Raw genomic sequence first — 15,000 nt, 5'->3', positions numbered from 1 at the left:
CCTAATCAGTCCCTCCAGGAACTTGCGATTTTGCGATTGCGATAATTAACGCAAATTCAAGAAATCTCCGCAATATTTGCGAGAGCCTGCAGTTTTGCAAAATTGCCGCAACTTTTCCGCATGAAACGGCCAAATCAACAGACCGCTTGTGATTTGGACCAGTTGTCGCATTCGGTGTCGTGGTAACTTATGTCATCGCAGCGCGCATTCAGGTGGAAGATGAACAAAACTCACCTGCCAACAAAAATGACTGCCATAGACCGTGCAAAACAAAACAAAAGCAGCAAGAATCGAGGTGAGTGCAAAATTCAAGCTCTTGGAAGAGTTAATAGCTTAAACAGAGAGTGGGAGAGAATAGGGGGAGGCTGTGTGTGTGTGTGTGTGCGTGTGTGTGTGAGTGATTAAGAGAGAGAGAGAGAAACATTTTTTTTTTCCTTTGCTTGCAATTTTTCCCAATTCCCGCAATTTTACCGCAAAAAGAGCACATAAAACCTCGCAAATTGTATCGCAATTTTTGAGAAAAGCCGCAGCAAAATCAAGCATTTTTGGCCGCAATAATCACAAAAAAACTCCGCGAAATCCTGGAGGGACTGGCTAATGTTTTGTCAGCTCAGTGTATTTTGATAGTCAGGAATGGCGAGATGCGACACTCGCCATAACTTGGCTTAAATGAGTCTGATCTTACAGCTGAGAGCGAAGATCAAGCAAAAATTGACATCCTGAAAAAGTCACAGCAGAAGAGCATTCAGGTGTGCGCTAAGCTGATAGTTTGATGACCTGCGTCTGATAATTTATCATATTGACCAAATATTCTTGTCAGTCATCACTCACTGCTGCACTTTGTACCGTGAAATGTTGCTGTTTGGAAGTTTTCATGGCCAAATACTACATAGAAAGTAGATGCAGGGACTCTGTCATACGTTTGGTTTCAGTTCCCTGATGCGGTGAGTCCAGGTGAGCGCTCTGATCCCTTATGGACTCCACCTGTTAAATCCACATCAGTCATGAGGGGAGATGTAGACGAAGGAGAAGAGGCAGGTTCAAGAAGGATGTTAAAAACTACATAGAAAGGCCAATGGATTTGGGGGCCTAAGAGAAGGCAAACAAGCAACATTTGATGGGGTAAATACAGTTGTGAAATACAGTTTTTCCCTGTGTGATTCTGAAAATCGAAAAAAACAAAAGGCTTTTTCAGAAAGGAGAGAGTCATGGAGGGATAGATATTTCAGTTCAAAAATTCAAAACAGCTGTCAATCGATCATGGTCTGGTCTTGCTGCTGTTAGGCTTTGAGACAAGTGAGACGTGGATTGTGTAAAAAAGAGGTGAAGATCAGTAGAGGGACTGGAAGGTGGTCCTAACATTTTGTACAGTTTACTGAGTGTATGATCCACATTTGTAACCTTTCATCCTTTCTTCTCCCTCTTTTTCTTTCCTCCCCTCAGATGGATCATGATCCCAGGAACCCGGCCTACATCGCCACTCAAGGCCCTCTTCCCTCCACTGTGGCTGATTTCTGGCAGGTAAAAACACACACACACACACACACACACACACACCACACACACATTCAAACAAAAATCAATACGCTCTCCTCTCTTAAACAAGAGTTAGCCGATTTTTATTAGTGCAGCGAGCCACACGGGAGAGCAGCCCTTTCTGTGGATGTCGTTATTAATCTCTCCTTTCCCACCATGTTCTCCGCCCAGCAGCCCCTCCTCCAGCGCTGTGCACACACACCACACACACACACACCACACACACACACACAACACACACACCACACCCACTGCAATCTACTGTGGGACGCATTGTTAATGCAAGGGACGGAAACACTTTTCCCACTGTCCCAAATGTTAGATTGGGTTTGAATCTCGGATCAGAAGATCGATAAGTCATTCTGGCCAGTCGTGGTGTGTGTGTGTGTGTGTGTGTGTGTGTTTGTGTGGTGGGTGGGGGGGGCAGATGGGAAGGTCCCCTTGTCAAACAAGTCTTGCCACCGCTGCATTCCCAGTTGTGCCGGTGGCCAGGTGGAAAGAGTACCACAGCAGTAGTAGTACTTCTACTGCTACTGCTGAAAGTTAAGTAGAAGTAAAATTACTGTAAAAATGTGTAAAAATCTACTTGAGTAAAACAAAAGATTCAAAATGTGCTCAGCTATTACTTATTTACCAAATACCAAATTTTTATATATCTTTCCTTTGCAATGCTAAAAGAACAAAAGAACACATAATCCAAAATGTATTTTTTTTTATTTAAATGTTTTTTTTTATTATTTATTTTTTAAATAAAGTCATGGTACTCCTCTCTTCTCTGCTGACTGACCAGTTTCTGGTGCAATGCTAATGGAGGGAAATTTGTGAAAATGTGTTCTCTGTAATAGATGTGATTTGAAATGTTGCAAAGTAAAAATACTTCAGTCAAAACGTACTTAAGTAAAAGTAAAACTGCTAACCTCAACAATACTCCAAAAAGTACAACTACACAAAACAAGCTACTCAGTTATAGTGACGAGAGAGTTGTAATTCGTTACTTCCAGCCTTGACTGGGACAGAAATACCTAGGAGGGGGGTCTGGAGTGGAATGGGGGTGGGGTGGGGTGGGGTGGGGTGGGGACTGGGATGGGGGGGGGGAATTTAGCCCCATTACACCACTACTCCCCCCCCTTTCTTCCTCCTCCCCCTCTTCCTCCTCCTCTCACCACTAATCCCTCTCAGGCTCCGGACATTTCTCTTTCAGGGAAGGGAAAGGGGAGTTGGTTTTGGGGTGGGGGGGTGTTGGGGGGGTGGGGGTGGGGGTGGTGGTAGGGTAGGTGCGGAGGACACTCTCTCTGTTCATTGTCTTTGCCCCCCCCCCCCTTCGTCCCGCCAATACCCCGACCCCACTCCTCCTCCCCCCCTCCCCCCCCCCCCCCGGCCCATTCACGGCTCCTTCGCCTCACAGCATGAGGCTTTCAGCTTTTCGTCTCCTCACTCTCTCTCTCTCTCTTTCTCTCTCTCTCTTTCTACCGCACCTCCTCTTCAACTCCTCCACCTCTTTCTCCACCTCCCCTCTCTCCCCTCTTCACCTCCACTATCTCTCTCTCTCTCTCTCCTCTTACTCTCCCTCTCCTCTCTCTTCCCATCGGCTCTTCGCCACCAAACCTTTCTCTCTCCGCCCGTTCCGCCTCTCATCTCCTCATCTCCATTTTCTCTCTCTCTCTCTCTCTCTCTCTCTCTCTCTCCTCCTCCTCCTCACCTACCCCTCTCCCCTCTCCTTCCCTCTCTCTCTCTCTCTCTCTCTCTCTCTCCGGTCTTAGATTCATTAAGAGGGCTCTCTGAGTGCTTCAGAAGCCTGTGTACTCAGGTTTTATCCGGGCTTCTTGTTGTGTTGTTGCCCAGTCTACTTAACCAGCACAACTGTGTCTTACAATGACTTAAGTCTCCTAATCAGGAGCTGCCAAGGTTATTACACCGCGGACTACACCACGCCACCAAACGCTCCCTCCATTCCCTTAACAACCCGCCGCAGAGGTGCCCCTGAGCAAAGTGCTGAACTTTCTGCACACTTCCTTTCTGTAAAGACGAATGGGCAGCCGAGGCATTTAATCCCAACTGGAGCGGCTTAGACTGCGTTCACATTACAGGCCTTAATGCTCAATTCCCATTTCTCGCTCAGATCTGTTTTTTGTTTTTTTTTGTCTTACCTGTTCTCATTCATGTTTGAAAAGTGATCCATATCTGACATCAGTGTGATCGGACCGCTGCTGTGAAGCGTCCTGCATGCGCAAATGAACAACAACAAATGACGACACATTAGCGAGACAGTAAATCATGGAAGCCGGTGAAAGTGAAATTGCGTTCGAAGCAGCGATTTTAAGGAATATTTGCAGTGGAGGTCGGATGAGGTTTCGTCCGCTGGTGACGATAACCTCCGTGTTTCTGCCGTCCTCCATCTTTTTCTGAAAAGTGGCGATGCAGAGTGACAGACAGTGATCTGTGCTGTGGAGCGTGACATAAAAACCACACGGGTCTAGGAGCAGATACAAATGTGGCCCAAATCTGAATGAAAAATATCAGATTCCAGGTGTTTTCTGGTGTTCAAACTGCTCTGAAAAAATCTGATCTGTGTCACATTTAGGCAAAAAAAAAATCAGATTTGGGGCCTCTTCCACCTGTAATGTGAACGTGGCCCAACAGTAGAGGACTGTGGTTTTACTGGGCAGCTCTCAGGTGTAAATGCATGGGACTGTATGGGTAATGCTGGAAAAGAGCGCGGCGTTCTGGCAACTTTTCCCGCATAAGTAAGGGTTTCAATAAAATCTCCACTTTAACAAACCTCCAAGATTAAAAAAGGGGAGCTTTCCCTCCCAGCACCAGCAGAGTTCTCACATCAGCACCCATCAGCTAAATTGAATTAACACCATTTCTCACAGAGGTTGCACCACCACACCTTTAGATCCGTGAGACCAATCAGGGAAGCGGCGGGGGTTGGGAGGAGGTTTGCGGGGAGGCGCAGTAATTCAAAACCCACCGCAATTAAAGTCGATTAAATCTCCGTCAAGGTGTGGCGGCGCTCCTGACTGAACGGCAGGTGCGGCCATCTTGATTATCTAATGCAATGATGGCGGAGCGGTATTGTTTTATGGCTTCCATTAACGGCTGACTGTTACCTCTCAGAGTCCAATGGATCTCCAGAGCCGCCCCCCTCCCCCCCCTCCCCCCCACCCCCCCCGGCTGTGAGAATATGACTGCCAGCAGGAAAAATACGACCGCACCGTCGGTCGAGTTGTGGAATGACCCAGCTGGGAGCGGGAACAGCCTCCACAGCAATTACTTTTTTCTACCGCGTCGCTTGTTTGACTTCCCCGTAGTTTCTTCCCAAAGTTTGTTAACGGAGTAAACATTTGAGGAGTTTGATATCCACCATTTCAAAGCAGTGACCCCTCCCTCCCTCCCTCCCTCCCTCCCTCCCTCCACCCCCCCTCCACCCCCCACCCCCCCTCCACCCCCCACCCCCCCCCCCCCCCCCCCCGACTCATCCAAAATGATAGATGGCACAAAATTGAACCAAATGTATGGCCTTCTACCCAAGTGAGTGGGTGAGCGAGGACACAAGTCAGCGTTCCTGTTAGCAGGTTTTAGGAAGTGCTGACAGCTTCATGTGAAATTTTGTTCCAAATTGAGCTATCCGCAAAGAAAAGTGACTCCTACGCTTAAAAACATGACTGAGAGCTTAACATTAAAACAAATTATGGTACTTTTTAAAGAACAGGGTGTAGCGTAAGTCCCTGGTTGACAAAATGATAACACTCTTGTGGAATGGATCCTCTGTATTTTGGAGATATTGAGCGTAAAGGCATGTTTTTCTTTTCAAAATGGACAAATAGTGTTGGTATGGTATATTTTGCGTCTTGCGAAAAGCCGTAGGAAAACATGGCTGTGTTTGCCGGGGAAGACCCAGGCTCGTCTGCTCTCTCGTCTCCACAAATAAATAGCAGCCACGTTTCAAAAGGCAGGGGGCTTCAAAGAGCGGGAGACCGTGCGAGAGGCTGACGGTGCGCCTGTGTGTCACGAGGCAATTACCGGCCGCCACGGTGTGACAAAATGGCGAGAGTCTTACTCAGTGTGTGTGTGTGTGTGTGTGTGTGTGTGTGTGTTTTGTGTGCAGATGGTATGGGAGAACGGCTGTGTGGTCATTGTGATGCTGACGCCTCTCGTCGAGAGCGGGGTGAAGCAGTGCTACCATTACTGGCCCGACGAGGGATCCAACCTCTACCACATCTACGAGGTAAAAACACTCGTCCGGTGGATTGGAAGTGGCTGTTCAATGCATTTATTTTCACGTTTACTACAATTTTACATCATCAGTTTATTTATCTATCTATCTATCTATCTATCTATCTATCTATCTATCTATCTATCTGTCTATGAAACTCACATGAAGTCAAATGAAGTCTGTTAAATTAATTGTTAAGCTGTGTTTGCTATATTGTTTGTCTTTGGGCGTTTGATTTTCCGACAAAATAGCACCTGAATGCAACACTGTTCAGCAGCCGACTTGCTGTTAAATGTCTGTCAATTTTACATCATTACTTTGAGTCTATGAACGCTTTTTCAAGGGAAAATGTTATAAATATTTTTAGTAATTTATTCTCTAGTGCCCCTATCCTGCCTAAAGAGCTGCAGGCCGTTTTGGGGGAGTTTAGAGTCCCTGCCCCAAACGTAAGACTCCAGTAAAGTCAGCTTTCTACATAACAACCCAACCATACTCTGACTGGCCCATTTCAGAGGGGACATTTTTTTCTAAATCAATAATACATTTTGAGAAAACAACAAATAGCACAGTTTTACCTTCTTTTTTTTTTTCAACATCCAAGATTTTTCATTTAAAGACCCCCTCCGTTAAAACAGCATCTAGTATTAAGTTAGCAATTTAGTGTCGTACTGTTTGTCTATTCCTGTCTCTGTCTATTAATCTATTTATTTCTATCGATTGATCAATCTGTCTATCTGTCAGTCTGTCTGTCTTTCATTGTGCTAAGTTGAAAATATGGAGGTATTGTTATATGTTACAATGCAATACATAGTTTATGTGATTATGGTTTGTACCACTAGTAGATATGAACGAAAGAGGGTTATTTTACTTTTATTTAACTTGAATGCGTCTTTTATTAAGCATGGAATTAAGGCTTTGATCAATTCCACGCTGTTTTGATGGCCAGTGTATGTGTAAGATGATTTCATGACTTATTTGACTCTGGTCCGTGTGTGCATGTGTGTGCATGTGTGTGCATGTGTGTGCATGTGTGTGCATGTGTGTATATATGTGTGTGTGCCTCCTGCAGGTCAACCTGGTGTCCGAACACATCTGGTGCGACGACTTCCTGGTTCGTAGCTTCTACCTGAAGAACATGCAGACCAACGAGACGCGGACCGTCACCCAGTTCCACTTCCTCACCTGGCTCAACCAGAACGTCCCGGAGGCCAGCCGGACGCTGCTCGACTTCCGCAGGTAGGGAACCCCTTTAAAGAAACTTAAAAAAAGACTTTAAACTAAACTAAGCCTTCTTGTTCTCCGTGCAGTTTGGCGTGCGACTCCCTGATGAAGGCCACAGCATGGCCAAAACATGTTGGAGTTGTTCTTTTGTTCTTTTGAACCAGCCAGGAAATAAAGGCTCTTTAGATTTTTTGCTTGAAGAGAGCCTTGGAACTCCTTCCTTTTCCATTAAGACTTTAAACTACATAAGGAACCTGAGCAGGTGTTGAAAGTGAAGTTGCTGATAGTGAAAGTGCGGAGGTGTTGGAAGGTGTTGAAGGAACTAATGGAAGTTTTTTTTTTAAGTTTTCCTCAAGAAAAATCACCCTCACTCTCATAATATGGTCCAGAGGGCTGGTTAGTTTTCCAGTTTTGGTAAGTTTTTGAGTGTTTGCTCCTCGCTTTGTGTTTATTTGGTTTGGTTTGAACATCTCCAGCCTCTGTATGTAAACAAGTCTGCGTGTAAAAATGTTTGCCTTTACTGAAACAGTGCAAAGACTGAGAGAGATGCAATCTGCGATGGTTATGATAGTGCATGTTTTATAGAAATTATTGTTTGCTGTTATTGGGATAACTGGCCAAAGGTAGATGATGTGATGTCACCTCCAGATGTTTCCAGCAGCTCCAGTGGAGTTTGATATGAGAAAATGTTTCAGGATGTAAAACATCAGCGGTAAACGTCAGGTTTTGGTGTCAGTCCCTCACAATCAAAGAGCGAGGGCTTCTTTCTAGAGCCGCCATTTTGCACCGAGAGACGTTCAACAATCATACAGGGAGAAATCCATCGTAGAAGAGGAGAGAGACCAGTTTCTCCACCACAGGAGCAGGAGAGAGACCAGAATGCACTGCAGCAGAGAGACAGGTTGTGGTTTTGAGTAATGGGCGTGGCCGTGATCATAGACTATAGCTAGCTAACAGATGAGACAAAGCAAAATCTAATCTCCTTGAGCAAAATGGCATCACCCGCCTTTGACTGAAAGCAACAAGATCACACCCCTTCTCTGGTGGTTGCCGAAAGGCATTCTGGGAAACCCAAAAATCACAAACTAGTAGAAGTACACAAGGCAGGCTGAGGGAAAGTGGGCTCACCAAAAAATTACAACACTTCATCACAAAAAAACTCCTGAAATGCCTTGAACATCACAGACTGATGAGATCTGACAGTGTCAGACTATCTGAGGGTGGAATTTTCCTTTTGAGTATTTTTGCCTTTTATTGAGGCAGTTGAAAGACGGAGAGCGCTGCAAAGTAGAAGATACAAGAGAGAAGAATCAGGACTGGACACGCATCTTTGGTATTTTTTTGTCTTTATTGAAACAAAAAGAAAGCAGATTAGGAAAAAAAAAGAACGAGAGACCCATCAGAGAAGGTGCTAGAGGTGTTTGACCCCCCTAAACCCGCTAAGACTCGGGATCTTAGTTTTGATACAGTGGAGAAAAAAAAAAATATCCTCAGACATCCTGGGCATTTTCCAGTGGATAACGGTGTAATTCAGGATGCACTGAAGGAACGGAGGCGGAGTGATCCTTTATCTCTGGCGCCTTCATACCCGCTCTCCTCCCTCTCTCCCCTTCGACCTCTTTTAAACTGATATACTGTATTGCCTATTATGTGGGAGCCGGCCCGGGCCCTCTCTCTCTCTCTCTCTCTCTCTCTCTCTCTCTCTCCCTGATTCACTGCGGATTTTCTCAAGTGATAGACTCCGGCTCGCCCCCCTCCCCCCCCCCCCCCGCCCCCCCCGGTTTTCGCCGTGTTGGTGGCGCACATCAATTAGGTGAGATATCGAGAGCGAGGGTTTGTGGTCAAAGCTATTATAAAGAGGTCTGGCGGGCGTCGCCACCCACCATCAGTTAGGAAATATTGCCTTTACTCACGCGGCGGCGGGGTCAGAACACAATGAAGAAAGCGCAGGGGGATATATTTTTCACTTTTATTACCGGGGATATGGTGCTTTCACAATAACAACCTGTGACTTTTTCCTTTTTCTTTTTTTTTTTTTCTTCCTTTTTTCCACCTCGATGGTTTGAGGATACAACCCCCCCCCCCCCCACCCACCCACCCACCACCACCACCACCACCCACCGGCTGAAATATCTCTCTTTCCTTCTTCTATGTTTGTGCCGGCATGTTTTTTTTATTTTTTTTTATTTTAACCTGACTCACAACTGACTGAGCGAAAGCATTTCCTCGTACGTCCTCCCCTTCTTCCCCCTCAGCCTCTCTCTCTCTCTCTCTCTCCGTCTCTCTCTCTCTTTTTTCCCCCCTGTTGTTTTACCAGCTAACTAGCGGTTGCCAGTGTCATTTTTGTGATGTTGCAGCTAGTAATATAAGCCCAGTTGCATAGTCACAAAAGTGATCATTGGAGACTGTGACTCTGCAACCAAGGGGCCTCATGGACCCTGTCTCCCCCCTTCCCCCCTCCCTCTTTTCTCCTGTTGATTTCCCCTCTCCTCCCCTTCTTTTCTCCTCCTCCTCCCTCTCTCCCTCCCTCTCTCTCCCTCTCTCTCTCTCTCTCCTTGCTGTGCCCGGTGACCTGTGATGACCTCTCGCCTTTTTTGCTTGCTCATGGTTTGCTTGACTGCCTCCGATCACCTCCTCTCCTCCTTCCTCTCTCACGGTGCCTTCCCTTTCTCCCTCTCCTTCTCTCTCTCTCTCTCTCTCTCTCTCTCTCTCGTCATACATTAAAATGCAAGAAGGAAGGAAAGAAACAGGGAAAAGGGAGCTTAAGATGCAATATTATAGATTAACAAAATAGCAAGGGTTAGCGTTATTTACAGTCATACGTATTGTCTCTCTTTCTCGCTCTCTCTCTTCTTTGCTCTGTCTCTCTTTCTGTCTCTCGCTGTATTTCTCGTTCTCCGACTTTCTCCCATCTCTCTCTCTCTGTATGTTGTTCTCTCTCTCTTCTGTCTCGTTCTGTCTTACTCTCTCTGTCTTGTTTTTCTCTCCCTTTCTTTCTCTCTCTTTTTGTTGCTGCCCTTCTCTCTTTCTCTCTCTCACTCTGTCTCTCTCACTTTCTCACTCTCACTCACTCTTTCTTTCTGTCTGCCGTCATTCTGTCTGTCTTTCTTCTTATCTGTATCTCTCTCCATAGCTCTCTCTCTCTCCCTCTCTCTCTTTTCCATTTTCTCTCTTTCTCTCTCGCTCACTCTGTATCTTTCTCTGTATATCTCGTGTTGTTGAAAGCAATAGAAAATTAATTAATAAAACAATGATAAATATACATGTACAAATGTGTTTTGAGTGATTAAAAAATGTGAATAAGAATTGTAATAATAGAAATAATAAAGCGGAACAAAACAAGAGAATTACACAATAAATTATGCTTCATGGCAAGCAGTTCTGTATTTACCAGCCATCTCTAAAGACTGGAATCTCTCTCTCTCTCTCTCTCTCTCTCTCACTCTCTCTCTCTCTCTCTCTCTCTCTCTCTCTCTCTCTCTCTCTGTCAAGCTTGAATCTCTCTAATGGGGCGTCTCCTTTGAATCCCATACCCCTTAACCCCCCCCCCCTCCCTCCCCCTCCTCCCTTCCCTCCCTCCCCCCCATTGGTGATCCTCTGCCGGCTGTTTCCATGGTAACATCACTCTGAGTATCTGCATTGGGATCTGACTTTTCAATTTTTTTTGGGGGTGGGGGAGAGAGGGGATGTTATGTGTGTATTTCCAGGTGGAGAAACCTCCTAACTCCTAACTTTTGGTGATTTTTCATGGTTTTGCGTTAAAGCTGCACAAGGCAAGGATTTAGTTTTGTGTAAAAATCCATCCTGGATCAGGAAGTGGGGCTGCAGCAGAGGAGAGCGTCACGCCAACGCTAATTTAGACGCCGTATAGACTCGCCCTGTTTGTTGGTGGGAAAACGAACAGCCAACAGGAGGTGAAACTCAAGAGCGAAATCCAAAACTGAGCGCTCCGTCCAGAGAAAGCTGGACTCGCCAACGCTGGCCGAACCTCTTCACCTCCTCCACCCCACCAGGAGAAATTTAGTTTGTTGACATCATCTCAAAAGGATTTGTGGGTATTGAAGTCTTCAAAATTCAAACATTTACCTCTCGCTTCCATATGTGCAAAGTCGCCTAGTGCAGCTTTAACTGAAGGGTGATGGTTGTGTGTTTATTTGACCCTTGGCTTTATGAAACCCTTTCAAAACCTACTGATATCAAAAATGCATGCATGGTTAATCTAATACTAAGCCTGTTTGTCCTGAAAATTTCTGAAAACACAACACTTTTTGAGATAAAAGGTGTTTTTGCAGTGAACACCTTGCATGCCGTGTAACACACCTATCGCTCAGACTACTGTACTTCAAATGGGATTCTTTGATTTTCATGTGTTTTATTTATTAGAAGTTTGAAATGAAAGATGAAAACCACATATCTCCAAAAATGTACGTTTTCAAGGAATTGAGAAAAGACTGGTAATTTTCTGATTGACATCCCCATTTTTTAAACTCTACACGGGGCTTTCAGTGGACAACTGGAAAGACCAGACTCGAGTCAGACTACAAGTCACAATTTGAATTGCTTGAGACTTGACTTGATGCATGAAGAGAAGACTTGGGACTTGACTTGACTTGTACTCTGATGACTTGAAAAGGTTTCTAAAGTCTTGACTTGAGATCTTGTGTTTGTGTAAATGACTTTTCTGAATTTGTATGGAATGATTGAATTTATTGAAGTTGAAACTGATTATAGAAATCAAACTCATGATGCTCTTATGAAGTTTTTATCCTATTAAAACCATATTGCATTGAAAAGTCCTAGATATTTAGTTTTCTTTAAGATATTAAATTGATACTGGACTCTTGATTTGTTCTGACTTGACTTGCTGTTCTACATTTAGACTTGAGACTTGACTTGACACTTGTTCCTCAAGACTTGAGACTGACTTGAATCTAGTTCATAAAGAGGGTTTCAAATGGCTTCAAGCTCCCAAGAGTCATGAAACTCTCAAAACATAACTGACCATGGAAACTTTCAATTCTTTCAAGGAAGAAAAAGTGAAGCGTCAACACGGCAGGGCTGAAGTTTTTTGTTTTCCTCGACAGCAGTGATACATTATGGATCACACACACATCCGTGCCTTTACATAATATATTCCTGCTGAATATTGTTATTTAGAGTTTCTCCATGAAATAGAATCAGCGATGATCTCCAGCTGGGATGAAACCGTTGGCTCTGCGCCTCCTGTGCAGACGTGAACTGGCTGTTTGTGTCGGTCCTCTGACTGCCGCGCTCTTTGATCAACGACGTTTTCACCACAATCTTCAAAGGGATGTTACACTCATCTGTGTTTTACTGTTCAGCACAAAATACATATAATGATGCTAACACGTCTTCTGTCATGGAGAAATCATGCAACAGCAACTTCTGAATCTGAAAGTTTCCATGGCCGTTTGTTTTGAGTGAGTTTCATGAGTTTTGAGAAATACATGTTTGGAAGCAGGTGGTTTTCGTCCATATCGTGATATATTATTCTTAAAGGTGCTACTTAGCATTTTACCACCAATGAAGCTGGAGGGAAATCTGCTCACCCGCCCACCTGGCACCTACAGAGGGCTAAAACAAACCATAAAAAGTATTTTCAAATACTTTTTCACTCAGGTACATATACTGTATCTAGGTAGGATCAGTGTTCTGAAGTATAATTCCTATTCACTACTGTGCACAGCTGCACACACACACACATACACACACACACACACACACACACACACACACAGACTGTCCAGAGTGTTCCATAGTTAATTGTATGTGATTACTGCATAACGAACAGAGAATATTTTCTTGTCCCTCATCATTCCAGGGAAATACAGTTTTGTGTAATTCATGGTTTTCAACTTGTGTTGCATATTCTTTTTAATTTGCAAAAAGGTATTTTCACTGTTGAAGTAACACTGGGGAAATGTTATGACGGATAAATGTATGGACTGATGGTGCATTGCAGATGTAAAGAGCCAAAAAAAATGAAATCAGAAAATATTTTTATGATGATCTGAAACTATATCCAACTTTAAGAGACGTGATGAGAAATACAGGTTTATGTTTGGTTTTCTTCTCTTGATGGAAAGTCACAGTGGAGTTAACAGGTCTGTTCTGTGCTGTTCTGTCGTTATTTTTGACATCCCAGTTATGTGATGTTCTGCCTGTGTGTGTGGGTGTGTGTGTGTGTGTGTGTGTGTGTGTGTGTGTGTGTGTTGTACCTGTGATGTTAACACTGAACTGTTTGTGTTCTGTTCTGTTTTTTACAGAAAAGTTAACAAGTGCTACCGGGGACGCTCGTGTCCTATCATAGTCCACTGCAGGCAAGTATATTAATAATAATTATTAGAATAATGCATTTTATGTTTAACACAGTAAAAGTGTTTTGTATCATTTGCATTTGAAAGGTTTTATAATGGTGTTAGCCTTTTGTTAAAGGGTTCTAGAATGCGGCTCTCCATGGTTTAACAAAGTTCTAGAATGCAGTTAGCCCTGAGTTTAAAAGCTTGGTTTTAAAGTTCTGGAGTGTAGTAAACCCTCGTTTAAGAGTTCTAGAATTTTTAAGGTTCTAGAATGCGGTTATCCTTGCATTTAAAAAGGTTCTAGAACGTGGCTAACCCTGGGTGTACAGTGTTCCAGAATGCAGAATGGGTGTAAAAAGTTCTAGAATACATTCAGCGATTTGTTTCAAGGGTTAAAATGCGCTTAGCTCTCTGACCACCAAAGATAATTTAAATTGAATTATTTTTTTTAGTTACATAAAGCACATGTTTATTATTCATTATAAATGAACAAGCAAGCAGATGCACAGAAGTAATACTGATGTAACGCTCATGCAGATCATCTGAGGCCGAATCTGCAGGTTTCTGTCCTGCAGTCGGTGTTTCCGTCTCGTTCCTCTCCAGCGCTCATGTCACTCAGCGCTTGTGGAGGATGACAAACATTTTAAATGAGTGAGAGAAATTAGTCAAAACTTATAATTTAACTTGACAAACTGTCCATGGAGGAGGAGAACTTTTAATTGGAGACACTTCAAAGTTTGCAGTGTGTTGGTCGGAGGCTGTGGGTGAGAGGGAGAGAGGAGGCAGGGCTGCAGCTGTCGCCTGCGTGTGTGTGTGTGTGTGTGTGTGTGTGCGCGCGTATGTGTGTGTGCGTGTGTGCGTGTGTGATCACATCTGCGTATCCCCACCACCTGAGGAAATAACTCAGACCAGCGAGACATAATTAAATCGGTATTTAACGGAAAAAATCTGCCACAGTTCTTCATGAAAACATCCTGCAATGATTGGATGGAAGAGAAAAAGCCAACATCCATAACAGATAGCCGTTCTGTCTGTCTGCTGAGTGATCTGTTGTTTAATATGGCATAATGGCTCTTACAGGATGAGGATGATGTGCATTTCTAGACTCAATTGCTCGACTGCACCAAGGCAGGAAGCTTCACTTTTTTTGTACACCAGGATCGTCCCAAAATTCACAAGCCGCTGTTATGATTCTACGAGCCAAACTACATTGTTAGAATAGAACTGCACCTCCAAATGATGGTCAGTTAGTGGCTGGTTGAATAGACTAACTCACCAGACGCAGATAAAATGTACAGCAACACATACATGGAGGTAGAATTTGTGTCTAACTACTACCTTGTCTAATTATTACAACTAGGCCGCCCAGACCTGCAGTGGAACAAAAAAGCAATTAAGGTTAAAGAGGAACTAGGCAAGATGTTTATGTAAAAATCACCTAAATCACAACATGGAGCTGCAGTAGAGAAGAGCATCTCATCCCCACGCTGTAGATTTTATTTGTCCAGTTTACCCAAATTAAACTGGAGTGTCAGTATGGACACTTCTCCACCCACAGGAAGTGAGGAATCGAAACTTAAGAGAAACTAAGAGAGTGCTGAGCAGTTCAACTGAAGAATGATTTTCCATTTTCAGGTCGTTTCATTGAATTATCATAATAAAACGATTCAGTATTTCACTGGAAATAAGCAAAAATTACAGAAA

At 44.0% G+C, this 15,000-nt stretch overlaps 1 protein-coding gene across 1 annotated transcript in view; it reads left to right on the top strand.

The window, feature by feature from the left end:
• The window catches only part of LOC139917389 (receptor-type tyrosine-protein phosphatase N2-like), a 186,661-nt gene that overhangs the window by 158,689 nt on the left and 12,972 nt on the right, over positions 1–15,000 (top strand). Inside the window, exons 15-18 of the mRNA XM_078287538.1 lie at positions 1,444–1,521; positions 5,648–5,767; positions 6,825–6,991; positions 13,264–13,317. Coding sequence (XP_078143664.1) covers positions 1,444–1,521; positions 5,648–5,767; positions 6,825–6,991; positions 13,264–13,317 — 419 coding nt within the window. The remainder of the gene's footprint in view (positions 1–1,443; positions 1,522–5,647; positions 5,768–6,824; positions 6,992–13,263; positions 13,318–15,000) is intronic.

This window comes from Centroberyx gerrardi, chromosome 13, assembly GCF_048128805.1.
Source record: "Centroberyx gerrardi isolate f3 chromosome 13, fCenGer3.hap1.cur.20231027, whole genome shotgun sequence".
NCBI classification, from domain to species: domain Eukaryota; kingdom Metazoa; phylum Chordata; class Actinopteri; order Beryciformes; family Berycidae; genus Centroberyx; species Centroberyx gerrardi.
Note: the sequence above shows the minus strand (reverse complement) of the source record. Positions and strands in the feature narration are given on the sequence as shown.